At 36.7% G+C, this 24,902-nt stretch overlaps 1 protein-coding gene across 1 annotated transcript in view; it reads right to left on the bottom strand.

The window, feature by feature from the left end:
* Window positions 1-1,030: 1,030 nt before the first annotated feature.
* Window positions 1,031-24,902, bottom strand: part of LOC111810453 (exopolygalacturonase-like) — a 28,008-nt gene continuing 4,136 nt past the window's right edge. The window contains exons 4-6 of the mRNA XM_023697161.1: window positions 1,962-2,249; window positions 1,337-1,852; window positions 1,031-1,255 (exon numbers count right to left, since the gene is read on the bottom strand). Coding sequence (XP_023552929.1) covers window positions 1,031-1,255; window positions 1,337-1,852; window positions 1,962-2,249 — 1,029 coding nt within the window. The remainder of the gene's footprint in view (window positions 1,256-1,336; window positions 1,853-1,961; window positions 2,250-24,902) is intronic.

Here is a 24,902-nt window from a genome sequence, read left to right as displayed (position 1 = left end):
TGGTTTGCTTAATTATTTCCATTGTGTTCTAGGTAGTTGATGGTTGTTATCTCTTCAGAGAGCTTGCATGTATGCTTTTTGAGGATGCGTTATGTGCTCTAGATTATTGATGGACATTATTTCCTAACTGAGTTGGCTTGTATACTTACAGAATGAGGATAGAGAACTAGAGCTAGGATGGTTTTAGCTTTGACCTAGGTGAAATGTTTTCCAGTAGACTTAGAACCCTAGGATCGTGAGCAGCGATCACTGGTAAAGACCTTAGTGTTTCCAAAACTAGACTAGCTCGTTTAGAATGTCCTAATTATTTGAGTTCAAGAATTCAACCATCTAGATGCCCTAAGAACCAAGTAAATCTCAATGTCATCCAAGAAAAGTTGAGAGTTTACAAGGTTGCTAGCAGCGTGAAGGGTACATTGGAACCCGATTTCCTTCTATTTCCATTGGTACCTTCAGTAGCACTACTCAGTGACCTAAGTCGAACCTAGTAGTGCTCCTATCACGCGGTAGGTATCTATAAACACATACTATCCAGCTTGACTAAAATCACATAAGATGATGACAGATGTGGCTACTTGAGGAGTTACAATCGTGTGTAGAAATGGGTCAGGAGTCAAAACCACAATTCCATAAACCCGTCATGAGAATGGAAGAGGGACTATCTATTTGAGGAGTTACAATCGTGTGTAGAAATGGTTCAATAATTTTGTGACTATTAACTAAATGTTTAGCAAAAATTAATGATAGAATGAAACAAATTCTTTTATAGCTCATATTTCTTTGTTTTATTTTTAAAATTAGGTCATAGTGTTTTATGTTATAAACTTCTCTTTTTTTCCAACGTTATTACCTTCCATTCATTTGTTTTTTATTTAATCATAAAAGTCTTCAAAATCTTAAAAAGACAAAAGATTTGCTAAATTGAAAATAATAAAAAGTTTGAAGCCTTGGATTTTCGTGAAATCCTTATTGAAATGGCCAAATCTAAACTAAGGAAGAACGAACAAAAAAAAAAAAAAACAGGGAGTAATCAAAGGCAAGAGGAGGGAAGTTGTTTGCCAAGAGCAGATCCTTTCACATTGTGACAAATGGAAGTTGGTTGGCCACGACCATTGAAGGAGAGGTTAATGTCTTGCAACACTATGCCTTCGCATGGTAAAACTTGGCTACATTCAAAATTTACGGCCGCTTGGGTTGCTGAAGTCCCCCGTATATTTTCATATCTCACGTCTCCAATCTTCACTCTTGAGTTACTCTGTCAACCAAAAACAACCTTCATTAATATCATTTTTCAGTTTTACTTTACCTGACGATTATCAAATTTGAATATATATACCATTTCATTTCTGTTGCAGCCAAGGCAATATTTTTGATCAATGACGATAGGGTTTTTTACGTCCTTCATTTCGAGATTGAGAAAAGCAATCTTTGTAACAAAACTAGGATGTGAAGACGACCATGTTTTGATCCTCACACCGTTGTCTGTACCAACAAATGTGGAGTCTCTTACTAAAACGTCAGAGACATCTTCCTCATTTGGGAATTTTCCAAGGCTGCCGATGCTGATTCCGTGACCTGGACCACAATGGATGTTTGTTATGTTGATGAATCTACTTCCAGGGCCCAAAGAGATACAATCGTCTCCCGTGTCGAATCTTGAATGCATAATATTGATACCACTTGACTTGGAAATGTGGATTCCATCTGTGTTGGGGCTATCTTTTGGAGCCATTGTTCTAATGTGATCAAACGTGACATCATTACATCCATGCACACCAAAATGGAAGAATTTGCTATTGTACGATGTTATACTCGTAATTCTCGCATGGTTGATTTTAGAGAGTTTCATAGACTACATAGAAAAAATTTCAGTCACTAAACAAATAACTTAAAAAAAAAAAAAAGTGAAGTTCGGGTTCCATCTAACACTTTAACCAAAGAATCCAAAAAAATGGACTTACAATTGGACGGTTAAACTTTTTGATAGACCAAGCTAAAGAACCGCGACCGTTCAAGCTGCCATAACCGTCGACAAATAAGTTGTCGACTTCATAGATACTCAGCCAGATTTGGCCAATGGCGAAATTTGGATCGATAGGAGCCAACAATTCGCCATTAATTCGTAGACCAATGGATCCTTTGCATGGACCTTTAAGCACCAACGAAAAAATTAGAAACCTCCCATCTGGTACTAAAACTACACCACCTCCATCATGCGAACAAGCTTCGCTCCATGCCTTACTTAATGCCTATACACACCAAAGTAACTTTTATAATCTTCTTTCAACAAAATAACTTAAATAACAAAAAAAACACTTGGAGAATTTTAAAAATGAATGGCAAAATCGGCTTAATTTTTATAATTTTAATTTTCGAAATCAACCAAATGAAGTTGAAATATTTATATAATTAAATTTACCCTAACTTTATTTTTTTCTTAATGTACTTTTAAATTTATAATTTAAAATAATATAAAAATTAGTTTTTAAAATTAAATTTCCAAAATCTTGATTTTAAATTTATTTTTATGGATTTTATAAGTAAATAATGATTAAAAAAAAAAAAAGCCTATTATTTTCTTAACCTAGAAACAAAATCAATAGCTAAGCTCCTTTGTAGTTTTTTCCCTCTAAAAAAAAATAAAGTGAGATTGTTATCAAAATTCCAAAATAAAAAACGAAGTTTCTTTTTTTAAATATTTTTTTATGTTTAAAAAAAATTGGTTAGAATTTTGAAAATATTTGTAGGGAGATAATAAAACAAAGAAAAATAAAAAACGAGAAAAGAGACTTATGAAACTCTTCTTATTGTTTCAAAAAAATTCTACCTCGTTTTGAAAATAACATAAACATTTTAAGAACGCTTCAACTTCTAACTCTTATGTTTCTCAAAACCTTTTAAAAGAAATATAAAATATGTAACAATAAATATTGTCCGTTTTGGCTTAGTACGTATCACTGTCAGCCTCATGATTTTAAAACACATCTATTAGAAGAGGTTTTCACACTCTTATAAGAAATGTTGTGACAAAATAAAATAAGAAAGAGAAGGTTTACCTGAGTGCTATCCGTTCGTCCATCATTTCTTGCACCAAATTGCATGATATTAAACACATTTTGGGCATAACATTTTGTAATGCAAAATAAAATGGTAATCAACACTAAACATTCCATATGTGATGAATTCAAACCCATTTTTCTCTCTTCTTCTACGATGCCTGCCTGGTTTTTGCTCTCTACTTTTCTTCATTTTTATAACAAAATTTTAACACCCAAAAGTGGAAGTCTCTTCCAACTCAGCTTTTATTGGTTTATTGCAAAATCGTTCCATTTTAAAATGAATGAAGTTTTTAAGGAAAAATATCACTGTTATCTTCCTTAAATTTTCCAATATGATTATCCATTTTAGTACATATATGTTAATCAACCTTAAACATAAACATAATGGCTTTAGAGATAACTACATTAGGATAAAAATTATCGGATGTATACGACGACTTGTAACTTCCCAAATTTCTTTATCTAAATTAGAGACGCCACCATATGCATAACTTAAATAATAATATTATAGCTCAGTGCATTGATTTCTCTTTTTTTTTTTTTTTCAAAAGTGTTTATTTAGAAGGAAAAGAAGTGTTACTTACCCCAAATAATCTCAATAACATCTAAAATGGCTTTGGAGTCAAAAACTTAGGAAACGGTATAAAATGTGAATATCGAGCTGTTTAAGTTGTCAAGTAGAGCTGCCAAGCCGAGCCAAGATGAGCCGTGATTCGGAGTAGGACACGTGCAAGGCACATGCAGTGCCAAGGGGACGTGGGTCGTCACTCAAGTCGAGGCACAGACTTTGAGTCAACAAGCGGATCGGGCTTCACGCGTTCAGTCTAGGAAGTGGAAGAGTGGTTTGGCCGTTTGGTCGTGGGTCGTACGCTTCTGGGTTGGGTTGAAGCAGGTTGTGAGTGGGTCCATGGGTCATACCCGAGTTTGAGTGTTGAACCCATGGATCTCTTCTTGTCAACCTGACTCTTGATGATTCTCTTGATGGTCGTTTATGACTTATCTCCGACGACGCCTTCTTTGTTCAATAACGCTATCAATGGTGACAACGACACTCCTTATGATCTGCTACATCCACTACCACGTTGAGGCTTTCTCGAAGAGTAAGAAATTACGTCATCAGCATGAGATCCACCAGTAAGGATTCTCTTTCTTTCTATCTCTTTTCTCTCTTGGCTACATGTGTAAGTTTTAAAGTGAAGGCAAGATTGTACTAGTTATGGAGGGTGTGAGTTGGGAGTTTATGAAGGAGTGTGGAGCAGTTTGAATCTGCGAAAATAGCGCCTCCCTAAATATCCAACAATTTTCGAGGTTTGATTTTTTTTTTTTTTTTTTTTTAATATCTATCTTTACATTATTCCCTCCTAAAAAGGACATTCGTCCTACAAAGTGTCTACATTAAGAAATAGTTTTGGGTATTTCTCCGTGTCCAACGTATCCTCCTTTATTTGTTGGTTTCTCCACAACACTTTAACAAAAGCTATGTCCTTTGTGTATAGAGTTTGTACTTCACGTGTCAAGACACTCACTGGTCTTTCTTCATACCTCAAGTCTTTTGCCACCTCCAAGGGCTCATAGTCTATCACATGCGTGGGATTGGTCAGATACTTATGAAATACAGACACATGAAATACGTTATGCACAGATGAGAGGGACGATGGTAGGGCTAATCTATACGCAACGAGTCTAATCCGATCTAAGATCTCACAGGGTTCAATAAAGTGTGGATTCAACTTGCTTTTGCGTCCAAACCTTAAAACACCTATCATCGGGGTCACCTATAAGAACAGCATGTCGCCCACCCCAAATTCTAGGCTCCTATGCCTTACATCCACGTAACTTTTTTATCTACTCTGAGCAGTGTAGATTCTCGCCTGATCTTTTCACCACCTCATTGGTAACTTGAACTCGGGACCAACCAATTCTCGTTCTCCTACTTCGTCCCAACAAAATGGAATCTTGCACCATTTTTCTTACAAAGCCTCATACAGTGACATGTCAATAGTTGCCTTAAAGTTGTTGTTGTAGGTAAATTTCATTCAATGTAATTTCGAGTATTAGCTACCTATGAAATCTGATACACAAGCATGTAGCATATCTTCTAGGATTTGGTTTATAAATGTTCCATTTGACAATCTGTTTGTGGATGAAAAGCCGTACTAAAATCTAGGTGAGTACCTACCCCTCTTGAAGACTATTCCAAATTACCAACGTAAAGCGTGGGTCTCGATATGATATAATTGACAACCAATTGACTTCATGTATATTTGTGCCCAATTGTCTACCATGTAGGTGGCTTCTGCCCAATTTTCCACTGCATACTAGCTTTACCACAAAGGAAATGTGCTAACTTAGTCAATCTATCCACAATTACCCATATGATGATGTTGTTGGATGTAGCCCAAGATTGAAATACATCTAAACAAACAATTGAAGTAGAAAAAATAACGTGAGGGGAGAGATCCTTTGAATAGATGAATCTTAAGCACTTATACTTTTTAATTCTCTTGTGTTGTTGTTACGGCATATTTCAATGGTGGGGCACATCCAAAATTTGTGATTTACCCCTTAGGGTTGACTTCGATTGATTTTTTCTTATTTTTTTTTTGTATTTTCTTTTATATTTTTCTTGATTTATTGGGTTTTGTAAGCATTTTTCTCCTCTACCTCATCTTCAAATTTGACCTCTGATACCCTCAATAAATCATGAAACTTAGACTTTAAAAGAGATAATCAGGTTTTTTAATTTCTCATCAAGATTCAAATGTTACCGGTAGCCTCCTAGTTACTTGAAAAGCAAAGGCTATCCTAAAGCTTGTCATGAGGTAACATCTTGATTACTTAAAAATCAAGTATGAACCTAGAGCAAATCTGAAACTCTCATATCCTTCATGAAACTTATTGGGGAGGTTATTAGAATGTATAGGAATTGGTTTGAGAGAAAATGGTTAACGACCCTCCTAAATTTTGGAAAATTAGAGAATAAGGAAACTCATATCTAAAGACTTCTACCTCGAGTTTTAGGAACTTGCAAAACGATTCCTATTCTAAATGAAACCCAAGAACCTCAAATTTATAAATGAAGCCTTGATTGACCTTGATTGTTCCAAAATTATATTACTTTTGGACTTGAGTATTTTAGAATGTTGGTTGGAAATATCTACTCTGACAAGGGGTTTACCGACTTCATCCTTGAACTCAACCATTGGATCTGAGCGGTCTCGAGTCCTTTAGATCATATTCCTTAAATCACCTAATTAGGCCCTTTGTTCTACAGATGTCTGAAGGTGGACGTGTTGTGGATCATATAAATGAATTCAATATGATCATAAGTCAACTGGGTTCGGTGGAAATTAATTTCGAAGATGAAATTAAAGCGTTGATTTTGATGTCATCCTTACCCGAGTCATGGGATACTGTTGTTGCCGCAATCAGCAGTTCCCGAGGATCTGATAAACTGAAGTTTGATGAAATTCGAGATGTAGTTCTCAGCGAAAGTATTCGCAAACGGGAAACTGGAGATTCATCAGGCAATGCTCTCAGTGTTGATCGAAGGGGAAGAAGCAAATCAAAGAGCTCAAACAAACATGGGCGTTCAAAATCAAAGAACCGGGGAAAATCTCCAAACAAACCCAACGTAACGTGTTGGAGCTGTGGGGGAAAAGGACACTTTCGGACAGATTGTACAAAGCTAAAGAAGAAGCAGAATCATAAATCTGAAGATGATGATGATTCTATATACACAACAGAAGATGCTGAGGACGTTTTAATCCTTAGTGTGGATAGCCCAGCTGAATCCTGGATTTTGGATTCAGGTGCATCGTTCCATTCGTCTCCAAGTAAGGAATTGTTTCGAAATTTCAAATCAGGAAATTTCGGGAAGGTGTATCTTGCCGACAATAAAACCTTGGAGATTGAAGGAAAGGGAGATGTCTCCATACAAACTCCAGCAGGAAATCAATGGACATTACAAGATGTCAGATACATTCCTGGTCTCAAGAAGAACCTGATCTCTATTGGTCAGTTGGATAGCACAGGCTATGCAGCAGAGTTTGGAAAGAGTTCCTGGAAGATTGTGAAGGGCGCCATGGTTGTTGCGCGTGGCACAAAATCTGGAACCTTATACACTACTGCAGAGTGTATAAACATGACTGCTGCTGCTGAGAGTGCTTCCAATTCAAGTCTATGGCACAATAGACTTGGACATATGAGCGTCAAAGGAATGAAGATGCTCACTGCGAAAGGAGCTTTAGAAGGCTTAAAATCTGTTGATATGGGTCTTTGTGAGAGCTGCGTTATGGGCAAACAGAAACGAGTTAGTTTCACAAAGGCTGCCAGAGAACCGAAGAAAGTGCGGTTGGAAATGGTCCATACAGACGTCTGGGGACCATCTCCAGTTTCATCACTTGGTGGATCAAGGTACTACGTCACCTTCATCGATGACTTCAGCAGGAAGGTATGGGTTTACTTTCTGAAACATAAGTCAGATGTGTTTACCACCTTCAAGAAGTGGAAAGCTGAAGTTGAAAATCAGACCGGCTTGAAGATCAAATGCCTGAGGTCTGACAATGGAGGAGAGTACAACAAATCAGAGTTTATAACATTTTGTGCAGCTGAGGGAATTAGATTAATAAGAACAATTCCCGGTAAGGCAAGACAAAATGGTATTGCAGAAAGGATGAACAGAACCTTGAATGAGCGAGCAAGAAGCATGAGGATTCATTCTGGATTGCCAAAGGCATTCTGGGCTGATGCTGTGAACACAGCAGCATATTTGATTAATAGAGGGCCGTCAGTACCCTTGAAGTTCAAATTGCCCGAAGAAGTATGGACAGGAAAAGAACTCAAGTACTCTCACTTGAGAACCTTTGGCTGTACTGCGTATGTTCATGTTGATCCAGAGAAGAGAGATAAGCTTGATGCTAAGGCTGTGAAATGCTACTTCATAGGCTATGGCTCTGACATGTTCGGGTATAGGTTTTGGGATGAGAAAAATATGAAGATCCTAAGACACTGTGATGTGACCTTTGATGAAAATGTCATGTACAAGGACAGAGAGAAGATAAACTCTGAGACTACGAAGCAAGTGGGAGTTGAATTTGAGTGGCAAGAAAATTCACACAGTGATGGTACAACAGAAGCTCAAGAAACTCCTGATCCTATTGCTGAAGAACCAGACGTGGCTGATCCTATTGCTGAAGAACCAGACGTGGAGCAAGTTGCACCTGAACAGGTGTTGAGAAGATCATCCAGAACTACCAGAGCACCAGACAGATATTCAACCTCATTACACTATCTGTTGCTGACTGACGAAGGAGAACCAGAGTCCTTTGATGAGGCCCTACAAGTGGAAGATTCAACTAAGTGGGAGCAAGCCATGGATGATGAGATGAGCTCACTTGAAAGGAATAATACGTGGGTGCTGACTGAGTTGCCTACAGGAAAGAGAGCTCTGTTGAACAAATGGGTGTTCAAAATCAAGGTTGAACCAGATGGCAGAAGGAGGTTTAAGGCTCGGTTAGTAGTTAAAGGATATTCACAAAGAAAAGGCATTGATTATGCTGAGATCTTTTCTCCAGTTGTGAAATTAACTACTATCCGAATTCTACTGAGTATTGTTGCATCGGAGAATTTGCACCTTGAGCAAATGGATGTAAAAACGGCATTTTTACATGGAGATCTAGACGAGGAGATCTATATGCAACAACCCGAAGGATTTGCAGCTCCAAGCAAGGAGCACATGGTGTGTAAGCTCAATAAGAGCTTGTATGGACTGAAACAAGCACCGAGACAATGGTACAAGAAGTTTGACTCCTTCATGAGCAAGAGTGGTTTCCACAGAAGTGAAAAGGATCAGTGTTGCTACCTCAAGAAATACACTGATTCTTATGTGTTTCTACTCCTGTATGTGGATGATATACTAATTGCTGGATCAAGTATGAGGGAGATAAACCACCTGAAGGCAAGCTTGTCTTCAGTATTTGAGATGAAAGATTTAGGTGCAGCGAAGCAGATCCTTGGGATGAGGATTTCTCGAGATAGATCTGCTGGCACATTAAATCTATCCCAAGAGCAGTACATTGAGAAGGTGTTGTCCAAATTCAAGATGAATAACGCTAAACCCAGGACTACCCCCTTGGCAAATCATATTAAATTGTCAAAGGGGCAATCTCCCAAGACAGTTGAGGAACGTGAGCACATGGCATCAGTTCCGTACGCTTCTGCAGTTGGGAGTTTGATGTATGCTATGGTCTGCACTAGACCTGACATAACACATGCAGTGGGAGTTGTTAGCAAGTACATGGCAAATCCAGGGAAGGAACATTGGGAAGCTGTGAAGTGGCTTCTAAGATATCTGAGAGGTACATCCAATACTACACTTTGTTATGGCAATGGCAAAGTAGTTCTGCAAGGTTTTGTGGATGCTGATCTGAGTGGAGATGTAGACTCCAGCAAGAGCACATCTGGGTATATCTACACTATAGATGGAACAGCAGTGAGTTGGATGTCTAAGCTTCAGAAATGCGTTGCTCTTTCATCTACTGAAGCTGAGTACGTGGCCATAGCTGAAGCTGGAAAGGAGATGATATGGATGACAGACTATCTAGAAGAATTAGGCCGGAAGCAGTGCAAGAAGATCCTTTATACAGATAGTCAGAGTGCCATACAGTTGGTGAAAAACCCAGTCTATCATTCAAGAACAAAACACATTAGAAGACGGTACCATTTCACTCGCAGGTTAGTGGAAGAAGGCGATATGTGTTTGGAGAAGATAGAGGGTGCAAAGAATCCAGCAGACATGTTGACAAAATGTGTTGATGTTGGAAAATTAAAGCTATGCAAAGCCCTAATTGGTATGGTGTAAGATCAGTCTCCAAGTGGGAGAATTGTTGAGTTATGGAGTCTGCTCCCTGTATTTATAGCTTGGTCAATGACTATATCTGGTAAAGCTATATTTGGTAAAGCCATATATGGTGAAGCTATATCCGGTAAAGCTATATATGGTACATAGCTATATATAGTAGATGGCTAAATCTGGTAAAGCTATATTTAGTAGACTGAACCATATATATATCCCGTCCAGTAAAGCTTTGAAATGTACTTTCTATTCTCTGTACTCTCTCTTGTTGTACATACCCGAAGTCATCAATAGAAAAATTCTTTTAGCCAGAGTTCTCCTTGCAATTCTCTCTATCCTTTTCTTTGTGATCATCTAGATCGAGCGTGTGCGTTGTTGTGCGATCCTAATTAGGCCCTTTGTTCTAACTTGGGTTACCTTAGCTCCTTTTCTTCGATCTTTTCAAACCTTATCTATATATTTTACTTAGGTTACGACTCACCGTATTTGCCCTTATATATTGTATTCATTTATTGTTATTTCCATATTATTTGTATTTACCATAATTCTCTATTCTGAAAATCATTATAAATAGAGAACTTTCCTCTATCTAAGTGCGGTGGTTTTAACAAATATTCTCATGGTATCAAAGCCCTCTCGATTTAACAACCCTATCATTTTTTTCTATGGCTTATGAATCCTTTTACCATCTTCTTCCTTGCAACGCTCATTCATATGATCACCATCAAACTTTCTTCCTCCAATTATCCTCTTTGGAAAAGTCAACTTCTCCCTCTCCTTGAGAGTCAACACATGCTACGCTATGTTGATGGGAACTATGGTTCCACCACCTGGCTTTAAACCAAAAACCTCCTTAACATTCAACCCCAAATATTTGGCGTGGAAAGCAGCCGATCAATGGCTTCTCTGTGTAACGACCCTAAATTTTCACATACTCAAAATCGCTACTAACGTCTTATGCCCATCTATAATGGGGAAATATAACTCTTACATGAACATTATTTATAACGTAAACTTCGAATAACGCTTAAAACAACTTCTTCTCTGGAAAACACACTCATGATCTTCCGTGTTTAAATACGAAATATTGAAATTTAGAGAACTTAAAAGCAATATAAAATAATTTAAAACGATGAAATGCATAACAACCTATTCTAACCTAAAACTAGAAATTTAAACATGAATCTACCCTATACACGTGCCACAGTCTCTGCTCGCGATGCCGTCGTCCTCCGTACAAGTGCATCTTGCCTTTAACTGAAAAATAATGTGACACACGGCCTGAGTATTTCAAAGAATACTCAGTAACTGGCCCTACTATAAGGGGCCATGCAAATGCAAACACATGCCATCATGATTTAGAGACCTATCTCTAATTATCATAGGAGTACCCTCTAGTCTCGGATAAATTGGATGTGTAGTACTTCCCTACACACGACTCACACGTGCGAGTGTGAATCCCCAGGGCGCTCACACACCCCCTGGACCCTCTGGTCAAGATCATCTGTAGTGATGTCCGAAGGTCAGCGAAACCCCATAGTGTCAAGCGCCTCATGAACACCCTCATATGTGCACATTCGCACTCATCATCATATTGTGCGCATCCGCACTCATCATCTCTAGGGGAAGTAGCCCTACGCTTATGAACATACAATATGCATGGGGTCCCTCTAAATCCATCATAATGTCTCTTCTGAAACAACCTCTAGTCTTATCTCTTTGTTACTCTAGGTAACACATACTCGTGGATATTTGTATTAATATCATTTTCATGTTCTTAGTGTTGTGTCCTATGTCGATCTCATGACATGATGCAATATGGCACTCATCATCATATAGCATGCTCAATATGGAAAACATCATCATATTAAGGTAAACGTCACGCAATCATCATACTTATCATATTGTCATAAAGTGCATTAAACATATCAAGTACATGATTCATCGAAATATATATGTACTACGCACATCATCAAGTATCATAACTCACACATCGTCATAACTCATACATCATCATAACTCATACAATTTTTAGTCTATCCTATAGTAAGGTCACTTACCTGATTAACTTAGGCGGGTGTCACCAATTTATCCTTACTGAAAGTTCGATTTTATCATTTGTATTCAAGTCAACCTATATGAATTCACGACATCAATTTTACGTTCAATTGACTACTTTCTTGTTTTCTCATATTTATTTTAATCTTTTATTTTCTTTCTGTCTGTATATACTATGCTTCATCTTTTCATTTTTGTTGAGAATATTCTTGGCCAATTTTTAATGAATTCTTACTTCTAAATCATATTATCGATTCTTACTCCAACCCTTCTTTTTTTTTTTCAGTATTTCTTTTTTTCTTTTCTTTTCATTTTGTTAATAGTACCTTGGCTGTGTCCGTATTTCCACTTTTGTTTCTTTCCTTTTGATTTTATTTTATTTATTCTAATTGATTTTCTTTCCAAATCTTTCCTTTTTTTATATCTATTTATTTTTTTTTTGTTAAACTTCTTATTTTCCTCTTTCTTTTTTCTTATCTGTATTTTCTTCCTCTTGTATTTCTGTTTTGTCTTTATTCTGTTAACACCATAACACCATATTGTTGGCAATTTTCAATCCATTCTCATTTTCCTTTCTTTTTCTAAAAATATCATAAACTAATTTCTTTTTTTAATTCTATATATATATATATATATTTTTTTTTTTTTTTTTTTTTTNAACTTAGGCGGGTGTCACCAATTTATCCTTACTGAAAGTTCGATTTTATCATTTGTATTCAAGTCAACCTATATGAATTCACGACATCAATTTTACGTTCAATTGACTACTTTCTTGTTTTCTCATATTTATTTTAATCTTTTATTTTCTTTCTGTCTGTATATACTATGCTTCATCTTTTCATTTTTGTTGAGAATNATAACTTGCTAAAAGATATAGAGATCTAACTTACCTAACTCTCTTTATTCTTGTTAAATATGCTTGAAGTAAGGCAATTTCCAGTTGTCTCTTCCCAAATCTGCCTCTATTGTTTGTGGTTTGTTTACTTTTTGGATTTTTCTCTCTGACATTTTTTTTTCTTTTTTTTGATCACCGGTGGAGGGAAGGATTATTTATTTTATTTATTTAGTTATTTATTATTGTTATTATTACTACCATTACTATTATCATTTTTATTTTTATTTTTTTAAATTTTCCAATGGTTACATTATATATCCCTAAAAGAAATTTCGTCCTTAAAAGTCTCCAACTCTTATAAGTCGGGGAATTTTTCTTTTATTTCATCCTCACGCTCCCACGTGGCCTCTTCGGTGTGGTGTTTTCGCTACAACATCTTAACGAATGCAATGTTTATGTTGCGTAACACTTTTACTTCTCTTGCTAAGATTCTTATTGGTTTTTTCCTCGTAACTCAGATCTTCATGGAGTTGGAGGGGTTCGTAGTCTATTACGTGGATAGGGTCCGTAATGTACTTCTTCAGCATCGACACGTGAAATACATCATGAACTCCTGAGAGGGCGGGAGGTAGGGCTAACCTATACGCTACTAGACCAATTCGCTTTAAGACCTCGAATGGTCCGATGAATCTAGTTCTTAGCTTGCCCTTACGTCTGAACCTCAAGACACCTTTCATGGGTGCTAACTTTAGGAATACTAGATCTCCTATCTCGAACTCTAAGTTTCTATGCCTTACATTGGCGTAGCTTTTCTGTCTACTTTGAGCAGCACGCATCCTCGCTCGAATTTTCTGAACAACCTCATTGGCGACTAGGACCAGCTCGGGTCCTACTAGATCTCTCTACCTACCTCGTCCCAACATAGCGGGGACCTGCACTATTTTCCATACAGAGCCTCGAACGGTGTCATTCCAATAGTGGCTTGAAAGCGCAACTTCCCTTAAAGTCTAATATGCAAGCGTGTAACGTGTCCTCTAAGATTTGGTTTAAGCGCTCCGTTTGTCCATCTGTTTGGGGGTGGAAGGCGATGCCAATCTCGAGCCGAGTACCCAACGCTTTTTTGAAGTCAACGTCAAAACGCCGACGTAGAGCGTGGATCTTGATCCGACACTATAGATATTGGAACTCTATGTAGTCTTACTATCTTACGCACACAGTTGTGCCCAGTTATCAACTGTATATGTGACTTTCCCAGGTAAGAGTGTGCCGACTCGGTCAACCTATCGACAATTATCCAGATCACTGTATATCCTTTAAGCGTTTCGGGTAATCCTACTATGAAATTCATTGCTATGTTTCTCCACTTTCACTCCAGTATACTTAGGGGCTGTAACATCCCCGCTGTCTTTTGTCTAGGAGCTTTCACTTGTTGACAAACTAAGCACTTGCTCACAAACTCGACCACGTCCCTCTTCATGCTCTTCCACCAAAAATATTATTTTAAATCTTTGTACATCTTAGTACCTCCTGGGTGCATGGCAAATGGCGAGTTGTGAGCTTCCGTTAGTATCTCTTTCCTTAACTCTATTTTCAGGACACATAGGCGTCCCTGATACAATAGTCCTTCATCTGAGAACTTCGAGAATCTGTCTACTGAACTTTCGACCAGCTGGCCTAGGATTTCATGTAGATTAGGATCCTCTCGTTGGGAGGTAATAATTCTCTGCCTAACCATAGGTGCACTGTGAGTCGACCCAGTTGAGTTATGACTCTCTCGGTCGCTATAACTATATTGGTTCGCTCAAATTCTCTTTGTACCCTTACTTCCCTCGTAATGAGGGCCGACGAGTGGGTTGTCTTTCTACTCAAAGCGCTTGGGACCACGTTTGCTTTTCCAAGGTGGTACTAGATATATCTATATCGTAGTCCTTCACCAATTCTAGCTACCTTCTCTACCTCATATTTAACTCTTTCTGAGTAAAGAAATGTTTTAAACTCTTGTGGTCGGGAAAATTTGAGTTTTCTCTCCATACAGATAGTGTCGCCAAATTTTTCAGTGCGAACACTACAGCGGCCAACTCCAGGTCATGGGTAAGGTAATTCTTTTCGTATTCTTTTAGTTGACGGGACATGTATGCAACAACCTTACCGCGTTGCATTAACACACATCCTAATCCCTTCTTGGACGCCTCATTATAGATTACGTACCATTCTGAGCTCTCAGGTATTGTGAGTAACAAGGCGGTTACCGATCTCTCTTTTAGATTCTGGAAGCTAGCCTCACAATCATTATTCCATGTAAATGGTACCCCTTTTCTCGATAACTGTGTCGAAGTTCGGCATGAACCTTTGATAGTATCCCGCTAGTCCCAAGAAACTTTGTACTGATGTTACCATAGTTGGGCATTCCCACTTTGTGACCGTTCCGACCTTAGTGGAATCTATGGATACTCTGTCCTTTGACACCAGTGTCCTAAGAAAAAGACTTGTTGTAGCCAAATTTGCACTTGGAGAACTTGGCGTACAACTTGTTCTCTCTTAGGGAGGTTAGAAATTTTTTAAGGTGTTTTTGGTGTTCTAGGTCTATTTTCGAGTATACTAGGATGTCGTCAATGAACACGATAACGAACATGTCTAGATAGTCCTTGAATACCCGGTTCACTAACTTCATAAACACAACTGGGGCATTAGTGAGGCCAAATGACATCACTACGGATTCGTAGTGACCGTACATTACAATGGGCACGTTCTCTAGGGCCTTTTATTTTCCTCTTACGTCTACAACACATGCTAATATAGTCCAACAACCTTGTTGGACTAATCTCTTTGCTTTCATCATCGAGACTACCTTTGGGTTAGTCCCAGTATTTGTACCTTTAAATTTACAGCTATGTCCCACCGGTAGTGAGAATATCACTTTTTTTTTTTTTTTTTTTTTTTTTTTTTTTTTTTTTTTTTTTTTTTTTNCAGTTTGTAGCTAGTCAATCCATGCCTAGTATTATGTTGAAGTCGGACATCTTTACTACTATTAGGTCTACGCTTAGAGTTTGATCGGCTACTATTGCTTGGCCATTCTTTACTCTATCCGTAGTTACTAGGTCTACCCTCGTTGGGGTACTTGTCGACCATACATGCAATAAGGGTTCTAATACAAACCTTGTCTCTGATCCTTCTCGAGGTGAGTTCTCTTCAGCCCCACCTCGTCCTCTACCTCTAATAGGAGGTTGTTCCTTTCCTCGTCTTACTCTTTCGCGTGGTCTAGGCAGTATGGTTCTAGAAACTCAGATAGCATCTCTTAAGTATAAGGCTCATTACTTATGAAATTATGCTATATATCACATATACTAAGTTCACATCATATTGCAAACAAAATCACTCACCATGCAACACATCACATCATACCCTTAAATAAATACGTGAAATATCACAACAATTTCAGTAATATTAACATAAAAATGCATGTGAGTTTGAAAACAATTCTCTTTTCTTATCTTGTGCAAGGCGTACCTGATGGTGACGGGGCATCGACGTTGGGACCGTGGAACGTGTCAAGCCTACATCGTAGGTTAGTTTACAAAATCTAAAACCTAAAACTCTGATACCAACTATAATGACCCCAAATTTTTACATACTCAGAGTTGCTACTAACGTCTCATGCTCATCTATAATGCGAAAATATAACTTTTATATGAACATCATTTATAACGTGAACTTCGAAAAACGTTTAAAACAACTTCTTCTCTGGAAAAACACACCCATGGTCTTACGTGTTTAAATACGAAATACTGAAATTTAGAGAACATAAAAGCAATACAAAATAATTTAAAACAATGAAATGCATAACAATCTATTCTAACCTAAAACTAGAAATTTAAATATGAATCTACCCTATGCACGTGCCACAGTCTTTGCTCGCGATGTCGTCGTCCTCTGTACAAGTGCGTCTTGCCTTTACCTGAAAAACGATGTGGCACATGGCCTGAGTATTTCAAAGAATACTCCCTAAGTGGCCCCACTATTAGGGGGTCATGCAAATGCAAACACATACAATCGTGATTTAGGGACCTATCTCTAATCATCAAAGGAGTGGCCTACAGTCTCGGACAAATTGGATTTGTAGTACTTCCCTACACACGACTCACACGTGCGTGTGTGAATCCCCAGGGCGCTCGCACACCCCCTTGACCCTTTGGTCAAGCTAATCTGTAGTGATGTCCGGATGTCAGCGGAACCCCATAGTGTCATGTGCCTCATAAACACCCTCATATGTGCACATTCGCACTCATCATCATACTGTGTGCGTCTGCACTCATCATCTCTCGGGGAAGTAGCTCTATGCTTATGAATATACAATATGCATGAGGTCCCTCTAAATCCATCATAATGTCTCTTCTGACACAACCCTCTAGTCTCATCTCTTTGTTACTCTTGGTAACACATACTCATGGATACCTGTATTAATATCGTTTTCATGCTCTTAGGGTTGTGTCCTATGTCGATCTAACGACATGATGCAGTATGGCACTCATCATCATATAACATGCTCAATATGAAAAACATCATCATATTAAGGTAAACGTCACACAATCATCATACTCATCATATTGCCATAAAGTGTATCAAACATATCAAGTACGTCATCGAAATATACATATATATTATACTCATCATCAAGTATCATAACTCACACATCTTCATAACTCATATATCATCATACACTCATACATCATCATAGCTCACATACCGCATCGTACGACACAGTTCATATATCATCATAACTCATACAAGTTTTAGCCTATCCTATAGTAAGGTCACTTACATGATTAGCTTAGGCTGGTGTCACCAATTTATCCTTAATCAAAGTTAGGTTTTATCGTTTGTATCCAAGTCAACCTACATGAATTCACGACATCAATTTTAAGTTCAATTCTCTAAATCTTACAATGGTTCATGTGCTAGACTTCATGCCAGCATTAAAAATTTTACATGAGTCTTGTAACGTTATAATATGCATCTATATATATTCTATTTTTATTAAGATTTCATATTCTATTATTCCTATCTTATGGAATAATTTGATGGAGTTATTTTAAGTGATTTTTTTTATTTTCTTTGTTTCATCTTTTAATTTATTTTTACTCCCAAATCATTGGGTGATTCTTATCAATTCTTACTCAACTCTCCCCTTTATTTTATTTTTTTCAGTATTTCTTTTTTTTTTTTTTTTACTTTTCTTTTCAATTTTGTTAACAGTACTCGCCTTCTCTGCATTTCTTTTTTTTTTCTTCTTTTGATTTTGTTAATAGTAGTCTGTTTTTCTCTCTTGTTTTATGTATTTTTCTTAATTTTGTTAACAATGTGATGACCTTCTCTATGGTCATTCTTCTTCCCGAATCTTTATTTTTTCTTATCTATATTTTCTTTCTTAAACTTTTTATTTTTCTCTCTGTATTTCTGTTTTGCCTTTGTTTTGTTAACACCATACGGTTGGCAATTTTCAATCATTCTGATTTTCCTTTTCTTTCCTAAAAAATATGGCGAACATTTTTTTTTTTTTAAATTCTATACCTCTTGCCATTTTCAACCACTTCTGATTTTTACTTAAGATATCTAAAATTTAAATAATTACAAAAATAGAAGAGATCTAAGATAACTTTTCTATCTCGGTCAGAGATAAAGAGATTTAACTTACCAGTAATTTTTTTATCTCTTTACTCTCCCTGGTTAAATCTGGTCGAAGGAAGGCTATTTCCAATTTTTCTCTCCCCAAGATTTGTCATCTTTTGTTTGTGTTATGGACTCCATACCAATTTTTCAGCTTTTTCTACTGCATGGTTCTCACCCCTCTCCCCTATTTTGCACATTTAGTCTCTAAACCTAAAAGTTTTGACTTGTTTCAACGCTCCACTCCTACGGCATTTGCAGTCACTGATCGTGGTCGCACCCATGGAAGCCACTCTACTTCCTTTAGCAACCAGCGAGGTCGTTCTCATTCTCACAAAAGTAATGTAACGACCCGAAAAAGAAAAAAAAAAAAAAAAAAAAAAAAAAAAAAAAAAAATTATCACTCTCTCCACCTTCCCCACATATCTCCCCAACCCCTCCTACCACAGCAAAATGATCTGGAAAAAAAAAAAAAAACGAAACAGAAACAAAGATTTTGAGAAGGGAAAAATCAGAGAAAGAAACAGAGGAAAGATCACAGATGTTGGGAGAGAAGTATTGGAGATGGCTTCACTTCAAGCAGATTTAATAGGAATGGAAAGAGACCGAAAAGTAATCGGTAAGTTAGATCTCCTTTACTTTTATCTGACAGAGATAGAAAAGTTATGTTAGATCTACTTTTCAATTATTTAGATTTTTTGATATCGGAAGAAAATCAAAATTGATTGAAAATGGCTTATAGAATTGCATTTGAATCATCATTTGTAGGAGATAGAAGAAAATCATAATTGATGGATGTATAAGTATTTTTAGTGAGAAAAATTAAAATAGATCGAAAATGACCTCTCGCGACGGTCATTTGGCAGAGAGGAGAAAACAGAATAGATTGAAAATAGCTTACGTTTAGTTTTTAGGAAAGAGAAGAAAGATAGAAGAAAATAGAATAGAAAATGGCTTCTGTTAATAAGTAGTTTTTAGGGAAGAGAAGAAAAAAAGGATAGTCATACTAGTAAAGACAAAACAGAATTGAGAATATTATTTTATAATTTCATAGTCATTCATATGAAAGAAAAAAGAAGACAGAGAGAGGAGAAACAAAAGTGGTACAACAGGGAGAAGGAAAATGGAAGATGTGAGAAATTATTATTATTTGTAACGAGAGAATATAATATTATAACAAACCATAGTTGGATTGAATGATTGAAGCACCATGGAATAATATTGACATATTTTCAATTTAAGTTTTACTACCCAACCAAAATTTAGAAACAATGAAAACGTGGAATTCGATTTTTACTGAGACCGTTTTAGAGCTGTATTTCACATTATTAGTTGGATTATTAATTAAAATGTGAAATGCTAACGAAAGGTGACGAACGGTTCGATATGAAGCGAACTTTAGCAACCTTTGGAGTAGCTCTCGAGGAACGGGAGCTTACGTTAATTAAATTAGGGAATACTTCGGCTAAGGCCAACAAGGTAAGTGGCCTTACTATAGGATAGGCTAAAAATTGTATGAGTTACGATGATGTATGAACTATGTCGTACGATGCGGTATATGAGTTATGATGATGTATGAGTTATGATGATGTGTGGGTTACGATACTTGATGATGTGCTCAGTATATATATATTTTGATGAATGTCGTACTTGATATGTTTGATGCACTTTGTGGCAATATGATGAGTATGATGATTGCGTGACGTTTACCTTAATATGATGATGTTTTCCATATTGAGCATGCTATATGATGATGAGTGCCATATTGCATCATGTCGTTAGATCGACATAGGACACAACCCTAAGAGCGTGAAAATGATATTAATATAAATATCCACGAGTATGTGTTACCTAGAGTAACAAAGAGATGAGACTAGAGGGTTGTGTCAGAAGAGACATTATGATGGATTTAGAGGGACCTCATGCATATTGTATGTTCATAAGCATAGGGCTACTTCCCCTAGAGATGATGAGTGCGGACGCGCACCGTATGATGAGCGCGAATGCGCACAGGTGCGAAAGCACACAGATGAGGGTGTTCATGAGGTGCATGACACTATGGGGTTCCGCTGACCTCCGGACGTCGCTACAGATTAGCTTGACCAGAGGGTCCAGGGAGTGTGCGAGTGCCCTAGAGATTCACACTCGCACGTGTGAGTCGTGTGTAGAGAAGTACTACACATCCAATTTGTCCGAGATTGGAGGCCACCCCTAAGATGCTTAGAGATAGGTCCCTAAATCATGATTACATGTGTTTCCATTTGCATGGTCCCTATAGTGGGGCCACTTACTGAGTATTCTTTGAAATACTCAGGCCGTGTGCCACATCATTTTTCAGGTAAAGGCAAGGCGCACTTGTACGAAGGACGGCGGCATCGCGAGCAGAGATTGTGGCACGTGCATAGGGTAGATTCATATTTAAAATTCTAGTCTTAAGTTAGATTAGGTTGTTGTGCATTTCATTGTTTTAAATTATTTTGTTTTTGTTTTTGTTTTCTCTAAATTTCAGTATTTCATATTTAAACACGTAAGACCATGGCTGTGTTTTCCAGAGAAGAAGTTGTTTTAAACGTTTTTTTTTTAAGTTTACGTTATCAATTATGTTTATGTAAGAGTTATATTTCCGCATTATAGATGAGCATGAGATGTTAGTAGCGACTCTGAGTATGTGGAAATTTAGGGTCGTTACAAGTAACTCTTCCAATCGAGGATGAACCCACTCAGGTCAGGGTCGTCAACCACCTCGCTGCCAAATAAGCCGCACAGAGGGCCATTATGTTGACCGCTGCCACCAACGGTATGTTCGGTCTGATTCTACTCATGTTCACCTTGCTGAAGCCTTCAACACATCCTATTCTATTGCTGAACCCGATGCTCTTGATTGGTTTTTGGACATTGGAGCTTCGGCCCATATGACCGCTGACCCATCTATTTTGGATCAGTCTAAAAATTAATAGGTAAGGACTCTGTGATCGTAGGAAACGGTGCATTCCTACCCATTACCTACACCGGTATCTTTCTCATGTTCCAAATATTCACTAATTAGATGTCTTGATTGTCCCTCATCTCACTAAAAATCTTCTTTCAATCAATAAATTAACGTCTGATTTTCCTCTTTCTGTTACATTTATTAATAATTTTGTTACTATCCAGAATCGTAAAAAAAAAAAGAAGGGTGGCGGCAACCGATATCTTGAGTTGGAGCCACAAAAAGCCATATCCACAATCTCCAAAACTCTTTTGTTACTTTGCATTGATTTTTTATTTAAAATTAAACTTCTTTTTTAAGGTAGTAAATATCATGTTTTTACCTCTAGATCTAAATTATCGAAGAACCCAAAAAACGATTAAAAATCAATATAAGATAAAGTTTTGAAACAAATTATTTAGATTATCTAATAAAGGGTAAGAAAAACTCGTTTCTAAACTTGTGATTCGAATCACTCTACAAGATAGCTTGATCAAAACTATTTGAATGATTCTAGCATGCAAATTTAAACACAAGAAATGTAAAAGAACAAGCATGTGGCTTAAGAAGCATAATATGCAACTTTCTATTTTATATCCAAAATCTTCCTCCTAGAGCAACATCATGAATGACTATTTATAATCTTAAAAATAAACATTAAAGTAATGGTAACTCTCATGTCAATCAATACCACAATGACTATTAACTTATTGTAACAATTTTTGAATTTTTATAATGAAAATATAATTTTTTATGTTTGAAACCTCCCTAAATCCAAATATTTATCATACAATCTTGTCATACCATGATTTTTTTATGTGATGATTGAGACACCTTATTTTATATCATATTTTAAATCCATTTTATTTTAAATTTGAAAATTTTTACCATATTTTCTGTTGGGTTTTATGTCCAAAAACTCATAGTTGGTAAACAAAAACATATTCTGTTTTCAATAAAGTTATTATTGATGTTTATTCAGTAAAGATTGTTATTGAATAAAGTGAATTTTACGATCATTAATCTAAATTCTATAAACTAAGAACACTCGGGCTATAGCATGATTACTTGATGATAGAGACATAAGAGTGGATCAAGTTCAAGTATATAGTCAAAATGATCTATAGTACAGAGATAAGGCTGAGAACCTTATTCTGGGGACACTATGGATGCGGCCCACTTTTGTATATGATATAAACAATTATAGTACAGGGTAAGGCTGAGTACCTTATTCTGGGGACACTATGGATGCGGCCCACTTTTGTATATGATATAAACAATGTGATCACTAAATTGTACATGTGGAGACATGTGAGTGGGGCATCCTATACAATGAGTATTGCATAAGATCGGATCATGAAGCAAAACCACTCTCACTTTATAATGTCGTTTACTGTTGAGACTGATTTTTTCATTCGATGACCAAGGTAACTCGATCTTAGTCCTGAGCTAACTATGAACTCCTGTTTATTCGGAATTATCCTTAGATTTGCATGGGGTGAGAGTGGCCCGAGTTCGCCGACTCAATAAGCCTCCCATTTCAGGGGTAAGACTGGGTGATAGCTGGGGACATAGGGTGTAAGATGGAATTCACTCCAACCCATTTTTAGGGATAGTAGAGAGGTTGTTCCCTTAAGTATTAAGCTCTTGAACAAGGGACCCCACACTCTTATTGGCCCGAGAGGGATTCAGTTTGGTGGTTGGACCACAAACCAATTGTTCATTAGAGGATCAGTGGGACTTAAGAAACAAGAAGTAACTTTAGGGGTAAAACGATAAATTAACCTAGCTCTACTTATGAACAACCTGTGAAGGATTGACTTACTAATATGGTTACATCAAATGGACAGAAATATATCTATAGTGAGGGGAGTGCAACTACTAGGCTATAGTGGAGTGTCCTAGTAGTTAACGAATGTTGGTTAACAAGGTTAATGAGTTTAGTCGGTTCAACTCGGAAGGTTGGAGCCCATGATCTGTAGGTCCATTAGGTCCCACTGCTAGCTCATATTGAACTAAACCTTAGAATAGTATGACGAGTGAGTTCGAAGTGTTCGAATTCAAATTAGGGAATATGCGCTACATATATACGATATATTTAACCGCANAAATGGACAGAAATATATCTATAGTGAGGGGAGTGCAACTACTAGGCTATAGTGGAGTGTCCTAGTAGTTAACGAATGTTGGTTAACAAGGTTAATGAGTTTAGTCGGTTCAACTCGGAAGGTTGGAGCCCATGATCTGTAGGTCCATTAGGTCCCACTGCTAGCTCATATTGAACTAAACCTTAGAATAGTATGACGAGTGAGTTCGAAGTGTTCGAATTCAAATTAGGGAATATACGCTAAATATATACGATATATTTAACCGCATTTTGTTTTAATTATGAATTAAACAAAAAGACAGAATTGGAGATATTTAAATAAGATTTAAATATTTTAATTATGAATAGAGATTCATAATCAATATGTACCCAAATGGATTGGGATTGGCATTTGCTTTAATGTTAAATATTAATTAAATTGTTTAATTAATCATTTAATATTATTTTTATTTAAAATTAATTATTTAAATTAATTGTTGAATTAAAAATAAAGAAAGTCAAAATGTTGACTTCACTTTTGAGTTAGTGGAATATGAAGTGTCAATCTATGATTTTAACCAAACATGCATGTTTGCCACATAATCCCACAAATTTAAGTGGAATTTTGAGTGTCAAAATTTAGTTTAACCAAACTTGCATGTTTGCCCAATAAACCCAAAAGTTTAAATGGAATTTTGAGTGTCAAAATTTGGTTAATTGAGTGGAATTTTCAGTGGAATTTGGTTAACTAATCCCAGAAATTTGAGTGGAATTTTGAGGGTCAAAATTTGGTAATCTCAAATTTGGATGAAGATGCAAATATGACTCTATTCAAGTTACATGGAAATTCTTCTAGAGAACTTTTGAGAAAATCTCTCAAAAACATTCTCTTTACCTATACTAAATTCCTATCAAGTTTAATCACTCACCGGATTCCACAATCCAGTTCTAAGGCCGAAGGGAAGACACTAGTGGTGGTTTGAAACCGGTTCGTGAGGAAAGAGGAATTTGAACTACAAAATGTTAGTATTCAAACTCATTGAGTTTTAATATTTTTGAACATGCTAGCTAATTTACTACAATTAATGTACTTAGCGTGTCTAACATCCAAATTGCTTATGCACGGTTTATAGTAACACCATCGTTTTCAACTTGTTTTAAGTTGCAATCCTTGCTTCGAAGTCTCAAAAATCGGGTCATGACACTGTAAGGACCCTAAATTTTACCTATAATTTAAGGTCATTATTATACCTTGAAATGCGGAATTTACATTAAATGGGCTCTTATCATAAATGCGACTTACGCTGGTCTTTTATTACCTCGTGAAAGAATACCAGGGAAAGAAAGGGGAAAGAAAGGGGAAAAAAAAAAACAAC

Source organism: Cucurbita pepo, chromosome LG14 (genome assembly GCF_002806865.2).
Source record: "Cucurbita pepo subsp. pepo cultivar mu-cu-16 chromosome LG14, ASM280686v2, whole genome shotgun sequence".
NCBI classification, from domain to species: domain Eukaryota; kingdom Viridiplantae; phylum Streptophyta; class Magnoliopsida; order Cucurbitales; family Cucurbitaceae; genus Cucurbita; species Cucurbita pepo.
This window is presented reverse-complemented; position numbering and strand designations above follow the sequence as displayed.